General features: G+C 39.7%; 1 protein-coding gene across 1 annotated transcript in view; it reads right to left on the reverse strand.

Moving 5' to 3' along the window:
* Positions 1-18200, reverse strand: part of POLQ (DNA polymerase theta) — a 120680-nt gene that overhangs the window by 56995 nt on the left and 45485 nt on the right. The window contains exons 13-17 of the mRNA XM_080658448.1: positions 15130-15323; positions 13363-13487; positions 11122-11365; positions 3406-6497; positions 383-526 (exon numbers count right to left, since the gene is read on the reverse strand). Coding sequence (XP_080514574.1) covers positions 383-526; positions 3406-6497; positions 11122-11365; positions 13363-13487; positions 15130-15323 — 3799 coding nt within the window. The remainder of the gene's footprint in view (positions 1-382; positions 527-3405; positions 6498-11121; positions 11366-13362; positions 13488-15129; positions 15324-18200) is intronic.

An 18200-nucleotide genomic window follows, 5' to 3' on the forward strand; every position in this document is an offset into this window, starting at 1 on the left:
GTAGATGTCTTGCTCATCACTGCCTCGAGATGCACTCCAGACCCAGTCAAAAGGCTGAAAGAAGTCTGAAAAGAAACTGCTATGATCCAATCATCAAAAGCAAACCCTAAGGTGTTGAGGGAGTCCCTGATGCTCCACTATCCCCAAGTATTAATCATCCCATGTGACAAGCAGAGGGGACTTAGGGTGGTGTTTCTAAAAACATTCATTCTTATTAATATATAAAATAATGTACACACTAGCCACCATCCAAAAATATTTTTTTAATCCTAAAAATAAATTCTAGGTAAATATCAGGAAATTATTCTCAACAAACAAGTCACTACATGATAGAGGCTACATTAAAATTATATGGTAACTTTGCCAACTAATGATTACTTACCAAAATGCTTTTGTTCCTTCTGCAAGGAAATATAATAGGCATCTCTTCCACCCCAGCATACTGCCAGTCCAATAACCAAGATGTCATCACAACCTTTAACAGGAAATCCATCAAATCTAATAGGAGTTTCCTGAGGGGAGCTAACTAAGTAAATCAAAAGTGAAATAGTTAAAAACCTCTAAAAATAAAACCATTAAACTGAACATTAAAACAATGATAATAAAAATAAATATATTTGACAGGCAAAATTTCCAGATTCCTAAAGCATTTTTGAATAGTCATTTTAGGTATATGTAAAATCTTTGTAGGCTTACTATCAAGTTATTAAGTTATTATTAAGATAACTGTCACTAAGAAAAATCTACCAAAGATTTTGTAAAATAGATCTATAATAATGACTAAAATGAGTAAATTTTTAAAAGCTCTTGAATTTTTAATGTCTATAACTCATACAGAAATAAAGAACACTTGCACACTACAGAAATTCTGTAGTGAACTCAGCAATTCTTAACACTAAGGAACTCCAGAGCCCTAGCTGGTTTGGCTCGGTGGATAGAGCGTTGGCCTGTGTATCCAAGGGTCCCAGGTTCGATTATGGTCATGGGCACATGCCTGGGTGGCAGGCTCAACACCCAGTAGGGGGCGTGCAGGAGGCAGCCAATCAATAATTCTCTCTCATCATTGATGTTTCTATCCCCCTCTCCCTCTCTCTCTGAAATCAATAAAAATATTTTAAAAAAAGAAAAGAAAGGAAACTCCAGAAAAATCAAGGTTCTTACTTCCTAGTGAAAAATTAGGTCTGATTTCATGTTGGGAGTCAACACTTTAAAAAAAAAATAATGCATATCCAATTTTACAAAGACATAGGTCAAAAACCAATCTATTTTATTGACTATTTTATCCCCAATACCCGGAAAATAACTGGTGCACATTTGTTAAATTAAGTAAACATTTTTATCACCCTAGCACAGAAAATGTGCTCAATTTTATCTGTTAAATGAAAACATTTTTATCCCTCTAACCTCTAGCACAGAAAATGTGCGCAATTTTATCTGCTAGTCAATACTGAAAGTACATAAAACTTGACATTAACACATGTGTTCCATGAACGGAAGATCAGACAAGTACTCAAATCAAACTTTTATGAACAAATTCATTCATAAATACAGAAATTTAAGAAATCTGATAAAATTTTGAGTTCCACAATAGGTTGTCAAGCTGAATACAGCTATTCCCCATGATACAGAACCCTTGCTTTCATGAAGTAAGACAGGAATATACAGGGCATTATTTGACCATAAAGTTCAATACTCTCAAAACTGGGAAGAGCTCCAGGAGGCTTTGGGATCATGATTATCAATGGAGGTACAAGTTCTACTTGAGATAAGTATTGGAAAATGTAGCTAATGTACATTGTGAAAAATATAGTGTCTATCTGCTAGGTATTTTTGTGATTATATAAATGAATAAGGACATTATGGTTTAATAGAAAATAATTCATGAGCACTGATAACTAAAAACCATGTTATATATACAATTAAGATATGATAAAAGTGACCATATTCAAAATATATATCTTAACTTTTACAATCTTATATTCTAATATTTCTATATATTATACTAGAGGTGTGGTGAATAAATCCATGCACCAGTGGGGTCCCATGGCCTGGCCTGAAAGGATCGGGCTGAAACCGGCTCTCCGACATCCCCCGAGGGGTTCCAAATTGCGAGAAGGTGCAAGCCAGGCCGACGGACCCTACCAGTGCATGGTCGGGGCCGGGGAGGGACACAGAAGGTTGGCCAGCCAGGGGAGGACTGCGGGAGGGCTCCAGGGCATGTCCGGCCCATCTCGCTCAGTCCTGATGGGCTGGACCCCAGCAGCAAGCTAACCTACCAGTAGAAGCGTCTGCCCCCTGGTGGTCAGTGCACATCACAGCAAGTGGTTGAGAGGCCTTAGCATACATTAGCATATTATGCTTTGGTTGAACAGCCAACCGGACAACTAGACACTTAGCATATTAGGCTTTTATTATATAGGATAATAACATGTAACATATATTATGTATTATACATATATATACATGCAATTTTTTAAAGAAAATTTTGTGTTTAATGGTAAAGCTTAGAACACACTAGCACAAGGCATGGCCTGGAGTTGAAGTAGCAGGGACCTCCATGAAGCCTCACAAAGTAAAGACGATGAGGAAGGCAACCATCAAAGAGAGCGCATAGCCTCAGAAAGGTCACGGGCCAAACGGCATAGAAGAGCTGATGTTTGAGAGATGGACATCCCCAATGATCAAGCTACCAAACATGGTTCTAATACACGCTCCTGAACCAGCCACACCAATTGTGGTGGCCCCTGAAGAAGTAAGATTGACAACTGGGTCAATGTCCCAGGAGACAACACTGATCTGGAACTCCTGACAGGCGACCTAGGGTTGGGAGCTGCTGTAAGAAGGCTGTTTAGATTAGATCTCTGGCCTACTTTGGAAGAGATAGACACAGACCTAATTATCCAGGTACAACAGTGGATCGGAGCCAGAGGAATGCAAAGTGCCTTGGTGGCCTACATTTTTTCAGTCTCCCAGCTTGAGCTCTTGGTTTCAGTGTTCAGCTCTCCCACCTACGTGTCCTGGGGTCAACCACCTCTTGTGCTGAACAATAAGGCTGTTCTATGTGTAAACCAGGGGTGGGGAACCTTTTTTGTGCCAACAGCCTTTTGAATATTTGTAACATCATTCAAGGGCCATACAAAATTATCAACGTAAAAATTAGCCTGCTATATTTGGTCAAACATTTAATTAACTCACCCTAATGCCTTGGCAGGGCCAGATAAAATGATTTCGCAAGCCTTATATGGCCCACAGGCCAGACATTCTCCACCCCTGGTGTAAACCCACATAAGAGAAACTTATTAAACTTTGAATAAATTTATTACATTTAATATCCAATACTGAAAAATCTCAATCCCATCTCAGCCTATTTTACATATAAAGGTGAAAAAAAAATTTAATTCTTACCTTGCTTAAACCTACCACCAATAGTTGCACTTGTAGATGTCAAATTACTGATCTTTTCACAAGCCAGTGAGATGGAAAATCGCTTTTTGCACTGCCATTCCTTAATGAATGTTTGAAAGAGAGTTTGGTCACTTGCTACATCAATTATGGCCAAGCTTTCTGCACTGCATGAGGTTGAAGTTAACTGCAATCCATCCTGTGATAACTGCAGTGAAAAACTTGTGTCTCTAATGGGACTGTCATCTTTTACATCATTTCTACTCTCTGGACTTAAATCATGGTTAATATCTGAAGGTGAGCCAAGTAAATAATGTTCACCAAGTTCTAAAACACTACTATTTTTCTGAAGTTTTACAGAAGATGTTCCAAGAATACCTGGAAATGACAACTTAGCAGCAGATGCTGGAATGGGTGTAGGAGGAATGAGTCCATTATCATCAACTATACCGATTTCTTTACAAGGCAAGAGCGATGGGATGTCACCATGAACAGCATTGTTCTCTAGTATCTCAATCTTGCTTTTTACTTCAATATTAGGGAAGAATGAAATTCCCTGCACTTGATTTGGCTCCAAATTTAAAACCACTTCTTGTTTGTCACTTAACTCTGTATTTTTTCCTTTTAAACTAGATGAGTTTATAGTGGTTAGTTTTAGCTTTTCATTTTCTAGAGGACTGTATACTTTATCTAAAATCCTTTGCAGTCCTGGACTTAAATCAAACGATGCTCCTGACCATATGAATGAATTATTTTGCCTTATTTCAGTTAATTTGGATTTTTGAGACGTTTCATCTTTATCTCCTTCAGTTACTTCTCTTTGGGGATGATCATTACCAACTGGATCACTTAATTCTAATGCCCCCAAAGATACTGCAGCATTATGTTTATCTTGGACAGGAAATATATCTACATTGTCCAAAGCTTCCACCATCTGAGCAGAATCCATTTCTGAAAATATAATAGACTCATCGCTGAAACAAGTCAACTGCTGCTGATTATCTTGTTTCTCATCCATATTTGATTTCATTGGGTCCTCTGGTTGTAGACGCAGAGAATCACTGAAATGGTCTGACATTACTTCAGAAGGCAGGGGTTCCTTCACTCTTACGTCAGGGGGTTGCTCTTTTATTAGGTAGTCTTCACTGAAACTGTCAAAGAGTAAACTATCACTCAAATTCAAACTTGTTTCGGGAACTGGCAGACATTCTACTTCTATACCAGTGGAAGTTCTCTTTTGAGGTATAACTGGTTTCATAGCTTCTTGTGTTTGATAACTTTCAAGAAAACTATTTAATTGGGAATCAGTAACAGAAAGTTCATTTGCTTTCAAACAAGGGCCATTTTCCTTCAGTAATATTGGTGAATGAAAAAGTGGGCTTTCTGGAGTCAGGATATTAACCCCATGTGAACCAGCGCTTTGTTTTATAGTATCTACAGTCTTAGGTTCCAAATGGTCTATATTTATAACTCCTGGAGAATGTTGTTCACCAGAGAAGGCAATGTGAATCTCATTCTGAATAGAGCTTGAATTCCGTTTGTTTAGGCTCTTCTGCATTATGTCTGTTGCCAGGTTGGTGTCCTTTGCTCCTTGTTTGGCATTTTCAGTTGCCATCTGTTGTATAATTTTCTCTGACTGAGTATCCAGGTAGAAACTATCTTCAAAATCACAAGGAACTAATCCTAAGTCAGAAACACAATTATTTTTCGTTTCTTTTGCTGCATAAGCATCTGTTTCTTCTTGTATTCTAGAGGTATTTAGAAAATTCTCCTGCTGGCCTCCAGATGTACCAAATGCTCCAGTTGGTAGATATACTCCACTGGGTATCTCAGTGCTGCTTATATTATCTCCGGATACCTGAAGATTACTTGATTTCTTTTCCTCAGCATTAAAATTTATACGTTCACATTTGATAACAGCATTTGAGTCTCTATTCATATAATTACTGATTGTATCACAAGCTATTTGCTTCTCTAGTATTCTTTTCTGTTTGGTATAAATGTTTGTCTGTTTATCAGACTGCTTCTCCAGGGACTGATTAATTGGATTGGTATCATGGTGTTTAACACAAACATTTTGGTTTTTCGAATCACTCTGTATTATCACTTTGTCTATTTTTTCTGACTCAACAGGAGCTAATCCTCTTCTATTTTCACTAACCATAATAGTGGCTTGACAAGTGTCCTTTTTACTCTGGGATCCTGTGATAAAATGTTCCACAAGAATATCATTAGTTATTGTTTTGTTCCCTGAACAATTTTGTTCTGTTTGTGATGGGAACAATTCTTTGTTATGTTTTCCCTCAGCACATAAAAATGCATTTTTAGCAAGTGGCCCTGGACTCCTAAATTCCACATTCTTCTCATCTGAGGTAAATGAATCTTCACAATGAACAAGATTAGGTTGTTTTTGAAAATCAATTTTACACATCCCAGTGTCTTTCACAGGGCTACTGTCTCTGGATCGTTTGAGATGCTTACAATGTTTCCAAGATTGAAAGGTTGCGTTCATCTTTTCTAGACTGAAATTCAAAGCTTCTTTTTTTGTTTTCTCAGATGAGACAGTCAGAATGACTTTCTTAGTGCTTGTTTCTCCCTCATTCAAAGAAGTTTCTAGCTTCTCTTTACTTATATTCAAATAAGCCCGTTTTCTTCCTCTGGAAATTGAATGTACCCGACATTCTTGCTTCCCATTCTGAAACTGATAATAAAAGGAATTTTTATGTTCTCTACCTTTATCTAAATCTGGCGCTGTATTTGGTGATTTCTTAACAGAAGAATCAACAAATACTGTGTTACTTTTTTTCTTTGATGTTAATCTTTCACAAGACCTCTTCGTTTGGAGTATAAATTTATGCTCCTTTTCTTCTGACTCACTGCTGGTCAATGAGCATGTATCAGAATTTAAAGGGGAATGTGGATTCCATTGCACTCCCATTTCAATTAAGTCCTGCTGCAGAATCATTTTGGCTTCTTCCACGATAAGAGCTGCTGCTTCCCTTTCAGTTAAGCCTTTTTTACCAGTCACCCAAATAGTTCGCATATTCCGACGTTCTTCAACGGCTTCCTCTTCCTCATCCACTGCCTTTCGGGTGCTAGGAAGGGAATAGGAAGAGAAATAAATTAATGCATTGATTCATTCATACAACAAATATTTATTAAGCATCAGCTGTCCTACGAATGGAAAAAACAGCACTGCCCAGCTGGTGTGACTCAGTAGTTGAGTGTCAAGTTATGAACCACAAGGTCACAGTTCAATTCCCAGTCAGGGCACATGCCCAAATTGTGGGCTCAATCCCCAGCAGGAGGCATACAGAAGCAGCTGGTAAATAACTCTCTCTCATCATTGATGTTTCTAGCTCTCTCTCCCTCTCCCTTCCTCTCTGAAATCAATAAGAATATATATATATAAAAAAAAGAAATAGCACTGAACAACAGGGAAATATATCTGCTCTCATAGAGCTCACATTCTAGTTGGGGAAATCAGAAAACAAACAAATGTTAAAATATAGTCTATGTCAACTGATAATAAGAGTTGTGTACAAAAATGAAACACCAGGGTGGGATGGGTGATACTGCAATTTTTAAATAGCATAACCAGGGAAGGCATCACTAAGACAGATCCTTTAAATAAATAAAAAAAAAAAACTTAAAAAAGTGAGCATCATAAAACTTGCATTGAAAACAAATCCTCCTACTTAATACAAACTCTGGACAAAATGTTAAAGGGACTGTGGAGTGACCAAAGAAAGTAGAAACCAGAAAAGAGTTGAGACTAGAAGAAACAAATGGCAGTGGTTAAATTGTCACCCTTTTCCCCTGAAGGCAGGCTTCAGTCAGGACCATGAAAGTAACTTGGATAAAAACCTGGAGATTTGATTCAATTAGATAACAGAAATCAATTAGAAGTATAAAAATTGTTAAGGAAGAAGTAAAATATCTCCATTTGTAGATGATATGACTGTATACCTAAAAATAATGATAGAAGTAACGCAAATAACAAAAGAATTCAGAAAATAACAGGATAACAATATACAAGAATCAACAGCCTCCATATACTCAAATAATAACCATATAGAAGAGATCACAGACACAAACCAATTAAAACAATAAAGATTAAATGAAAATAAATTTAACAAGAAATGTACAAAACCTTTACGAGGAAGAGTTGAAAACTCCTGAAAAGCTGTCTGTGGAAATCTTTTTTTTAAATCCTCAATATCACAACGATATCAAATGCAAAGAAATTACCTACCTGTGGATAGGATGACTCAACATTATAAAGGGGTCAGTTGTAAGTTAAATTTCAATCGAACCCCAATAAAATATCAACAGATACTTCAAATTTCACATGCGCAAACATGCAAAAGTAGATAGGAAAATATTGAAAAACTATGAGAGGGAGGTTGCCCTACCAGACATTAAAACATACTAGAAAGGCTTTTTATTAAGAGCATGGTATTGCTGCCCTAGCCGCTTTGGCTCAGTAGATAGAGCATCCCGGGTTTGATTCCGGGCAAGGGCATGTACCTCATTGCAGGCTCCCAGGCCTGGTTAGGAGCATGCGGGAGGCAAAAAGTCCCAAATCCATAGGAAATATAAGAAAAAGATATAACCAGATAATCTACAAAGATACTTTTAAATGTTTCTCTCACATCAATGTTTCTCTGTCTTTCCCTCTCCTACTCTCTCTAAAATCAATGGAAAAATATCCTCGGGTGAGGATTAAAAAAAAAAAAAAAAAAGAGCACAGTATTGTTCATGAATTGACAAAAAGATAGTAAATTTAAAAAAAAAATCCAGAAATAGACCTAATTACATATAGATATTTAATATATGATGAAGGTGGCATTTCAAATCACTGGGACTAAGACAAACTTTTTTTATAAATGGGAAATAGATAAATCCTGACCACATTACATACAAAATTAAATTCTAAATGTATCAGGAATCTAAATGCAAATTTAAAATACAAGAAAATGTGTGAATTCCTCTTTAATCTCACTGTACAGGAAAGCTTTCCAACTATGACATTCAGAATCAAAAAAGAAAAAAATAGATAAAAATAAATAAATCAATAGAAAAATAATAAAACTCTATGGTTATAACGATGTAACAAAAGTCAAAAGACAACTGATAAATTTTGAGAAAATACTTGCAATATTCATATCAAATAAAGGGTTAAGAGCCATAATCAATTTTTAAAACATTCTTTAAAAAGGAGAGAAAAAAGACCCAAATCCATAAGAAATATAAGAAAAAGATATAACCACATAACCTATAAAGATATTTTTAAATGATCCTAAAACATGAAAAGATATGATACTCTGCCCTCATTGATGTTTCTATCTCTCCCTTCCTCTCTGAAATCAATAAAAATATATTTAAAAACATATATATATATATATATATATATATATATATATATATATATAATTGATTTCAGAGAGGGAGAGGGAGGGAGAGAGAGAGAAACATCGATCAGAGAGAAACATTGATCGGCTGCCTCCTGCACGCCCCCTACTGGGGATAGAGCCCGCAACCTGGGCATGTGCCCTTGATCAGAATGAAACCCGGGACCCTTCAGTCTGCAGGCTGACGCTCTATCCATTGAGCCAAACCAGCCAGGGCGCCAAGTCTTTTTTATCCTCTAATTACAAACAGCTCTTCCGTGTTTCTTTTTCATGACCTTGATATTTTTGAAAAGTACTAGTTAATAATTTTGTAGAATGTCTCTCAATTCAGGCTTGTCTGATGTTTGCTTTTGATTAAATTCTTGTTAGACATTTTTGATAAAGAACACTTCAGGAGCAATGTCTTTCTCAGTGTGTCACATGAAAAGGCACATGATCTTGATGTGTCACTAATTTTTATCAATAAAGTTCGGGGCTTTCAGAAGATGCAAACCCATGACAATAACAGCCTTAGGATAATAAGAAATTATTCTGCCTGGCCTGTGTGGCTTAGTGGTTGAGCATCAACCCATGAACTAAGGAAGTCATCATTTGATTCCCTGTCAGGGCATATGCCTGGGTTGTGGGCTCGATCCCCTGTAGGGGCATGCAGGAGGCAGCTGATCAATGTTTCTCTCTCATCGATGTTTCTATCTCTCTCTCTCCCTCTCCCTTCCTCTCTGAAATCAATAAAAATATATTTAAAAATAAAATAATTAAAAAAATGATTGTAAAATGTGTTAAACAATATTTTCCAGTTAATTTTTTTAAATGTGTGCTGCCTTCAGATGACCCCTAGGAAGGGTCATGTATGATGTATGGCATATGGTTACCACAGAGACATTCCCACATCTAAACTTTTTTACCTCAGGAACTAACAGTACATACTCCTAAACAAGTATGTATATATCCAAAGATTCTTTAAAAATCAGAGTCTCCAGAGGAGAACAACACTTTTACAAGAAGGTTTTAAACCATACTCCAATTAGACTCTGGCCAGAGACATACCCCAAAGTGACAAAATCACACATCAGTTGCTCTTGTGGTCTGGGGTCACAGGATGGCCCCAGCCCCATAGTTCCACTGAGTTCTGCCCTAGTGGGGACTCTACAGTGCCCTGGGTTGTGTGCTTCCCAGGGTTATGGTCTAAAACTCCAGACAATTCCATCCTCGAAATCTAGGTAGAGGTAGCTATGCCCCTACAGCCATGCTGGGTGCAGCGCATGGGGCACCTAGTCATACCTGGGGGTGGCGGTGGAAGGCAGAGAGCAGAGTAACAATGTGAGGTGGCACTGGGGGTCAGCAAGGCTGCTCCTTTGAATATGCCCTATCCCTTCTCATACATATTACAAGTTTCAGAGCCTGTATCAGGCCTAAATGGAGTGTGAGGAAAGAAATATTGAATTGGAAATGAGACTGATTGCTTTTACAAATTTTGAACAAATTTTTAATACCTGAAAATAAAACTCTTAAACCTATAAGTGCCTAAATATCAATAGGATCTGGCTGAGGTTTTATACAAGAGTGAGTTCAAAGAACAGTGGTTGAGAAATTACTTAAGCTATTCCTTGATTATATATATGCTGAGTCCAGACCATCAATAACTTGGTTACCCACATGTACACAATAATCAAGGAATCCTACTCTCACAATTATTTTGAGGGAACTAGTGTTCCAAAGAACATTCAGGAGGAGTACATTTTTTAAAATATATATATTTTTATTGATCTCAGAGAGGAAGGAAAAGAGATAGATAAAAACATCAATGATAAGAGAGAATCATTGATCAGCTGCCTCCTGCACGCCCTCTACTGGGGACTGAGCCGACAACACGGGCATGTGCCCTGACAGAGAATCAAACAGTGATCTCCTTGGTTCATAGGTTGAAGCTCAACCACTGAACCACGTGGCCGGGCAAGAGGAGTACATTTTAAAGTGCTCTTGCCTAAAGAAAGTCTAATGTGAGCCCTAAATATATATTGAAAATCTAAATCCATCAAAGCATTGGTACCTTACCTTTACTCAATTTTTCTAGGGGAGAATTATGATACTTTCAGAAATGTCTTTTAAGTCATGAAATATTTTAAAAGTATAAAAAATGAAAAGTAACCCTAAAGGGGGAAAAAGTAGCCATGTTTCCTCCCACTTACACCAACTATGTCATGATATTATCAAAGAGAAAAATATTTTAATACAGAAACTATTATTTACAAATTGACATGATTTTTCATTTAATAATCCTCTGCAGATAGGGGGACTCTCTTACCTTTTAAAAGGCACAGCATTTTTCAAAACAGTCTCCACCTCAGCAATATTTGCTCTGGCAAGATCTGCCACAGTAAGAAAGCCAGAAGCATAGAGGAATCTGGCTCGCTGGGCATTAAGTAAGGACACCCGGATAAGATCACACAACTCCCTCTGGATTCCAAATGTAAGACGCTTCTGAAATTGGGAAAGTAGTAGTTCCATGTTGTGCCAGCCCAGGCGGTTGGAAAACACTGTAATCATCCCTAGAATATGCATAGAATATTTATTAAAAAATTCTTTATAGATCAATTTTCTATTTCTTTAGATGTACTTCTGTTTCACTGTTTCCTTTTTTCCTGGAGAACTGTAAAGTTTAACAGGCCCCTGGTGTAAATTAACAGGAGAGGAGATATATGTTAAGGGCCTAGCTAATTAGCCAACAAATGTGCTAAACACATTAAATGTCATCTTACTTATTCTTTTTTTAAAAAACTGATTTCATAGAAAAGGGGGGAGAGAGAGAGAAAGAAACATTGATTGGTTGCCTTCCATAGGTGCCCAGATTGGACCAGGGATCAAACCCACAATCCAGGTATGTGCCCTGACCAGGAACTGAACCCACCACATTTCGGTGTATGCGATGATACTTTAACCAACTGAGCAACACCGGCCAGGGCAGGCTCATTTATTCTTTTTCATTATTATTATTCTTAACTGTTTAAAGTATTACATATTGTCTCTATGTCCATTGGTTATACTTATATGCATGCATACAAGTCCTTTGGTTTATCTCTTACTGCCCCCCCACCCCACCCCACACCCTACCCTGCCTTCCCTCTGAGGTTTGATGGTCTGTTCGATGCTTCTCTGTCTCTGGATCTCTGGATCTATTTTTGTTCATCAGTTTATGTTGTTCATTATAGTCCACAAATGAGTGAGATCATGTGACATTTATCTTTCTCCGACTGGCTTATTTTGCTTAGCATAATGCTCTCCATGTCCACCCATGCTATTGTGAATGGTAAGAGTTCTTTCTTTTTTACAGCAGTGTAGTATTCCATTGTGTTTATGTACCAAAGTTTTTTAATCTACTCATTTGCTGATGGGCACTTAGGTTGTTTCCAAATCTTAGCTATTGTAAATTGTGCTGCTATGAACATATGGGTGCATATATCCTTTCTGACTGGTGTTTCTGATTTTTTGGCATATATTCCTAGAAGTGAGATTACTGGGTCAAATGGGTGTTCCATTTTTAATTTTTTGAGGAAACTCCATACTGTTTTCCATAGTGGCTGCGCTCATTTATTCTTAGTCATTTACTTGACATTTGAAAAAACTAAGGCAGAGCACATAACCACAAAACAAAAAGCCCTCACCCTAGTTCATTCCTCTCTTTCAATCTCTCTTTTTTTTCCTTTCTTTTTTTAAGGAAGAGAGAACCCTTAAAAATAGGTAAGGGACTCTTTCCACCTAGAGGAAAATAAGAAAGCTGATTTAAATATTCAAGAGCTGCGAGCACTTTAAAAAGTGAATCTCCCATTGATATTTTCTTCAAAGAAAGGTTGCCCAATTCAATAGCTAGACACTTTTGAAATAAAGAGGCCAGAGCAGCCAAGTGCCAAGTCATTAAAAAAATCACTTCTCTATGAGAACACTAAACCTAGAGGCACCCTGAGACATTTGCTGCCAGTAAGTTGAAGGGTGAGTCTCTCCTTCCTTACTACCTCCCACCCCATCTTTCCCTCAGTATTCTTTCATATATGCACATACCTTCACAATATGCACACTCTCCAGCAGCCCAGGGTTTCCTTTCCAAGGACTTGGTAAAATCAGACCCCTAACTTTCCTGTTTGACTGGCTTATAGAATGTGGGTTTAATTTTATTAAATAAGACTACTGTTTCCTTAGACAAGAAATAATAATTTAGAACAGTCAGAAGTGCAGAAATCCCTTTCCATTTGCCATCCTCCTCAATAGCAAGTATTAATCAGTAACTAGCTTAGAAAAGGGAGATCACTGAAAACTTTGTGTCTGTTTCTTCTTCTAGCAGGTAACAGGAAAAATAAAAAATAAAAAAAACAGAAAACAAAGGTGTCCTGATGATGTTAGGGATTATACAAAATTATGGCTTGACACAATCCCCTCACTTTTAGAGAAGCTGACAATAAAATGGAATTGAGGGATGGGGGAGTGAGAAGTAATCTTAATTTAACCTCAAACCTCAGTCTTAAATAAATGTGGAAGTCCTTGTTTAACTGACCTGCATAAACAGCAGCTGACTGTTGTAAAGATTGAACCTGCCCACGATTGCATCCATATTTCCGATCAATTTCTTTTAAGGGAACTTCACTGATTAAATCTAATAACACAAGACTGGTAAAAAACCTGGAAAATAAATCACCGAAATATGATAAGAGATCACTTTTATCTACTATAAAGGTATAAGTAAGTAAGAACCAAAAAGGCAAGAGAGGTTTACACTCTGAGAAGATTCCTAATAAGATATAGGATTAGCAGGCAAAGACTGAGCTCAATGTTTATAAAGTAAGTTCTGACATATATTAGTACTATAGCATAGAATTTAATATCTGCACAACAAAAAGATTTCATCTATGGTTCAATACTGTTGACTAATTTCAAAAAATAAGACTTGTTTCAAGAAATGTGATGGCACAAAAATTTAAAACAACATTTGATACACAGTTATATGGTTATCCTATCTAATAAAGAGGGAATATGCTAATTGACCCTCACACCATTGCAAAGATGGCAGCACCCACAGCCAATAAGGAGGGAATATGTTAATTGACTGCCCCGCCCTCAAAGATGGCAGCGCCCACAGCCACAAGATGGCGGCACCCAGTCCCCTCAGCCCCCCAGCCACCCAGGGCTGGCCTGAGTCAAAGGCAAGCCTCGGATAGCAGCTGCCCAGCTGCCCAGGGCCGCCCAAGGCTCAGGTAACCAGGGCCGGCCAAGACTTGCGCTGCTGGCAGTGGCAGCAGCAGAAGTGTGATGGAGCATTGCCTTCCCCGGTCACCAGTCACCTCCCGCCCCTGAGGGCTCCTGGGCTGTGAGAGGGGGCAGGCTGGGCTGATTGACCCCCTCTCCAGTGCATGAATTTTCCTGCATTGGGCCTCTAGTATAATCATCCTATATAATAAAAGGGTAATATGCAAATTGACCAAACTCTGGAATGACCGGCCGCTATGATGCGCACTGACCACCAAGGGGAAGATGCTCAATGCAGGAGCTGCCCCCTGCTGCTCAGTGTGCTCCCACATGGGGACCGCCACTCAGCCAAAAGCCCTGAGCCAGGCTGTCAGCAGGCCAGTGCAGCGGTGATGGCGGGACCCTCTCCCTGCCTCTGCAGCAGTCAGACATCCCCCGAGGGCTCCCAACTGTGAGAGGGCACAGGCCGGGCTGAGGGGACACCCCCCCGTGCATGAATTTCATGCACCAGGCCTCTAGTATTTCAATAAAGTGAAAGAATTTGAGTATAAAAAAATTTTTTATTTGAAAAGCAATAGTGCCACAATCTAGGTATATGAATCCTTACAAAAATTACACTTGACTATGTTGTAAATAATATACTAGAGACTAATGCCTTAAGAAAAAAATAATTGTAGTATATTTCAAAAAAGCTAAAAGCCTATACAATTTCCCAACTGAATCTTTTATTTTTTTTCAGCTGAATCTTTAATTGGCTCTTCTGTAGTAGTAATGAATCACTTCTATGGCTGTCAGGAGCATCCTTTCCTAATGCATCCTGATTCACATTTTCTTTAAGAGGAGGAATTAATTAAATGTTCTATTATAAGAAGTATTCATATATAATGGCTTCTAAACTATAAGTAGCAAGGAAGAAACTAATATATTAAAAATTTAGTACAGTAAATTTTAAAAAATTTCTATATGGAGCCAAAAATTTGATTTTAATGACAATGAAAGTGACTATAATAAACTGAACATCTACTGCATATGTAATACTGTATTAAATACTAGGAAGTGCAGGCTCCTTGATACTTACCTTTTATGGATGGCCATTTGCCGGTGTTGTCTCTCAGTCCTGGCTACTATTTTTCCCTTCACACAGCGAGCCAAGAACCCTTCTTCAACTCCCACTAGCTCTGCCACCCGTTTCATAGAAGTTGGCAACTTCTCCCATAAACAGAGAAATCGGTACCAATCAATAGTAGTCCAATCCTCAAACATAGGTGTAACCTGAAGGAAAAAAGCATCATCATTAGCTAAAACTATTGATTACAAAAGGAACAAGTAAATATAAATGTCATATTAAAATCAAAGGAGTATCTATACTAATAATAGAGGAATATGCAAATTGTCCAGGACGCCATCACAGTAACAGTAACGACCAAACAGCAGGCTGGCAGGCTGCGTGGGGCGACAAGGCTGGCAGGGGGGTTAGTGAGGGACAACCAAACGACTGAACAGCAGGCTGTGTGGGGCAACCAGGCCAGCAGAGGGGGCAGTTGGAGGCAACCAGGCTAGCAGGGGGGCAGTTGGGGGCAACCAGGTCATCGGGGGGGCAGCTAGTGGCAACCAGGCTGGCAGAGGGGGGCATTTAAGGGTGACCAAAGCCGAAAGCGGTTTGGCTCAGTGGATAGAGCGTCGGCCTGCGGACTGGAGGGTCCCGGGTTCGATTCCGGTCAAGGGCATGTACCTTGGTTGCGGGCACATCCCCAGTGGGAGGTGTGCAGGAGGCAGCTGATCGATGTTTCTCTCTCATCGATGTTTCTAACTCTCTATCCCTCTCCCTTCCTCTCTGTAAAATATCAATAAAATATGTTTTAAAAAAAAAAAAAAAAGGGTGACCAGGCCGCAGGGGGGGCAGTAATGGGCGACCAGGCCAACGGGGGGAGGCAGTTGGGGGTGACCAGGCTGGCGGGAGGGCAGTTGGGAGCGACCAGGCTGGCAGGGGGGGTAAGGGGCAACCAGGCCAGCGGGGGGGCGCAGTTAGGGCCGACCTGGCCGGCAGAGGGGTGCTGTTGGGGGCAATAAGGCCAGCAGGGGGGGGGCAGTTAGGGATGACTAGGCTGGCAGAGGGAGGCATTTGAGGGTGACCAGGCTGCAGGGGGGGCAGTAATGGGTGACCAGGCCAGCGGGGGGGGGGGGGGGCAATTGGGGGTGACCAGGCTGGCGGGCGGAGCAGTTGGGAGCAAACAGGCCAGCAGGGCAGGTAGTAAGGGGCAACCAGGCCAGCAGGGGGGGAGTTAGGGCCGACCTGGTCAGCAGAGGGGTGCTGTTGGGGGCAATAAGGCCAGCGGGGGGGAAGTTGGGGGCAACTAGGCTGGCGGGGGGGGGCAGTAAGGGGCGACCAGGCCAGAGGGGGCGGCAGTTAGGGGCGATCAGGCCGGAAGGCAGAGGTGGTTAGAGGTGATCAGGCTGGCAGTGGGGGCAGTTAGGGACGATCAGGCAGGCAGGCAGGTGAGCAGTTAGGAGCCAGAGGTCCCAGATTGTGAGAGGGATGTCCGACTGCCGGTTTAGGCCCAATCCTTGGACATCCCCCAAGGGGTCCCAGATTGGAGAGAGTGCAGGCTGGGTTGAGGGGACCCCCACTCCCGTACACGAATTTCATGCACCAGGCCTCTAGTTTGAAGATAAAAACTATAAATGTGATAATACCTCATTTATTCATAAACAACTCACAGCCAAGAGAAAAGGAAGAGACCACCAAGCACACAAACTAGATTTTACAGAATCCAAGAACTTTAATCACGGGTACTTTTAATCTCACTATTCTAAAAGTTAAGTACCTTCAGTATTTTATATGATGTCTAAGAATGAGTCGGGAAAATAAAAAAGAGGAGTGAAGGGAAGGAGGAATCAATAACCACACTTGCGACAATATACTAGTATTATCTGAAATGTCCTGGATTCAACAATAAAAGAAAACCTACACGACATGCAAAGAAACAGAAAAGTATGTACCAAACACAGGGAAAAAGCAGGCAAAAGAAACACTTTTGAGAGGTCCCTGATGTTGGAAATATCAAACAAAGACTTCAAAGCAGACATTATAATTTTGGTCAAAGAACAAATAAAACGAGGCTCAGTGAAATAAAGGAAGGTCTAATGGCAATATCTTATTAAGTAGAGAATATAAGTAAAGAGAAATATATGATTTTAAAAAAGAAATAAATAGAAATTCTGGAGTTGAAAAGTACAAATAATTTACTATGAAGCTCAACAACAGATGAAAGCTGTCAAAATTAGCAAATACGAAAATAGATCAATAGAGATTATGCAATCTGAAAGGAAAGAAAAAGGGAGGAAAAATGAACAAAGCCTAAGAGAAATGTGGGAAGCATTAAGCGCAGTGACACATGCATAATGAAAGTACCAGAAGAAAATAGAAAGGAACCAAAAAAAGTCTGAAGAAAATACGGCTAAAAATTTCCCAAACTTGATGTTAATTCCATATCTTAGAGATTAAGTGAACTCCAAGTAGGGTAAACACAAAAAGATCCACACCCAGATGCATCATAGTCAAAATGTAAGAAACCACAAAGAGAAAATCTTGAAAGCAACAAAAGAAAAACAACTCATTATATACAAAGGAAATCCAATAAAAGAACTGACTTCTCATCAAAAACAATGGGGCCAGAATGCAGTGAAATAACATATTCAACTGCTGAAAGAAAAAAAACAACTGTCAACCAAGAATCCTATCTAATAAAGAGGGAATATGCTAATTGACCCTCATGCCATCACAAAGATAGTGGCGCCCACAGCCAATAAGGAGAAGATAATGCTAATTGACTGCCCCTCGCTCAAAGATGGAGTGCCCACAGCCAATAAGGAGGGACTATGCTAATTAGCTGCCCCGCCCTCAAAGATGGCAGTGCCCACAGCCAATAAGGAGGGAACATGCTAATTAACTGCCCCATCCTCAAAGATGGCGGCACTCAAAGCCACAAGATGGTAGCGCCCAGTCCCCTCAGTCCCGTCGGGGCCTTGCTGTGCACCTGCCTCTGAAGTCCTCCAGTCCCCTCAGCCCCCCAGCCGCCCAGGGCCGGCCCAAGGTGCAGGCAAGCCTCGGATGGTGGCTGCCCAGCCGATGCCCAAGGTGTAGGCAAG

Source organism: Plecotus auritus (assembly GCF_963455305.1).
Source record: "Plecotus auritus genome assembly, chromosome: 2".
Lineage (NCBI taxonomy): Eukaryota > Metazoa > Chordata > Mammalia > Chiroptera > Vespertilionidae > Plecotus > Plecotus auritus.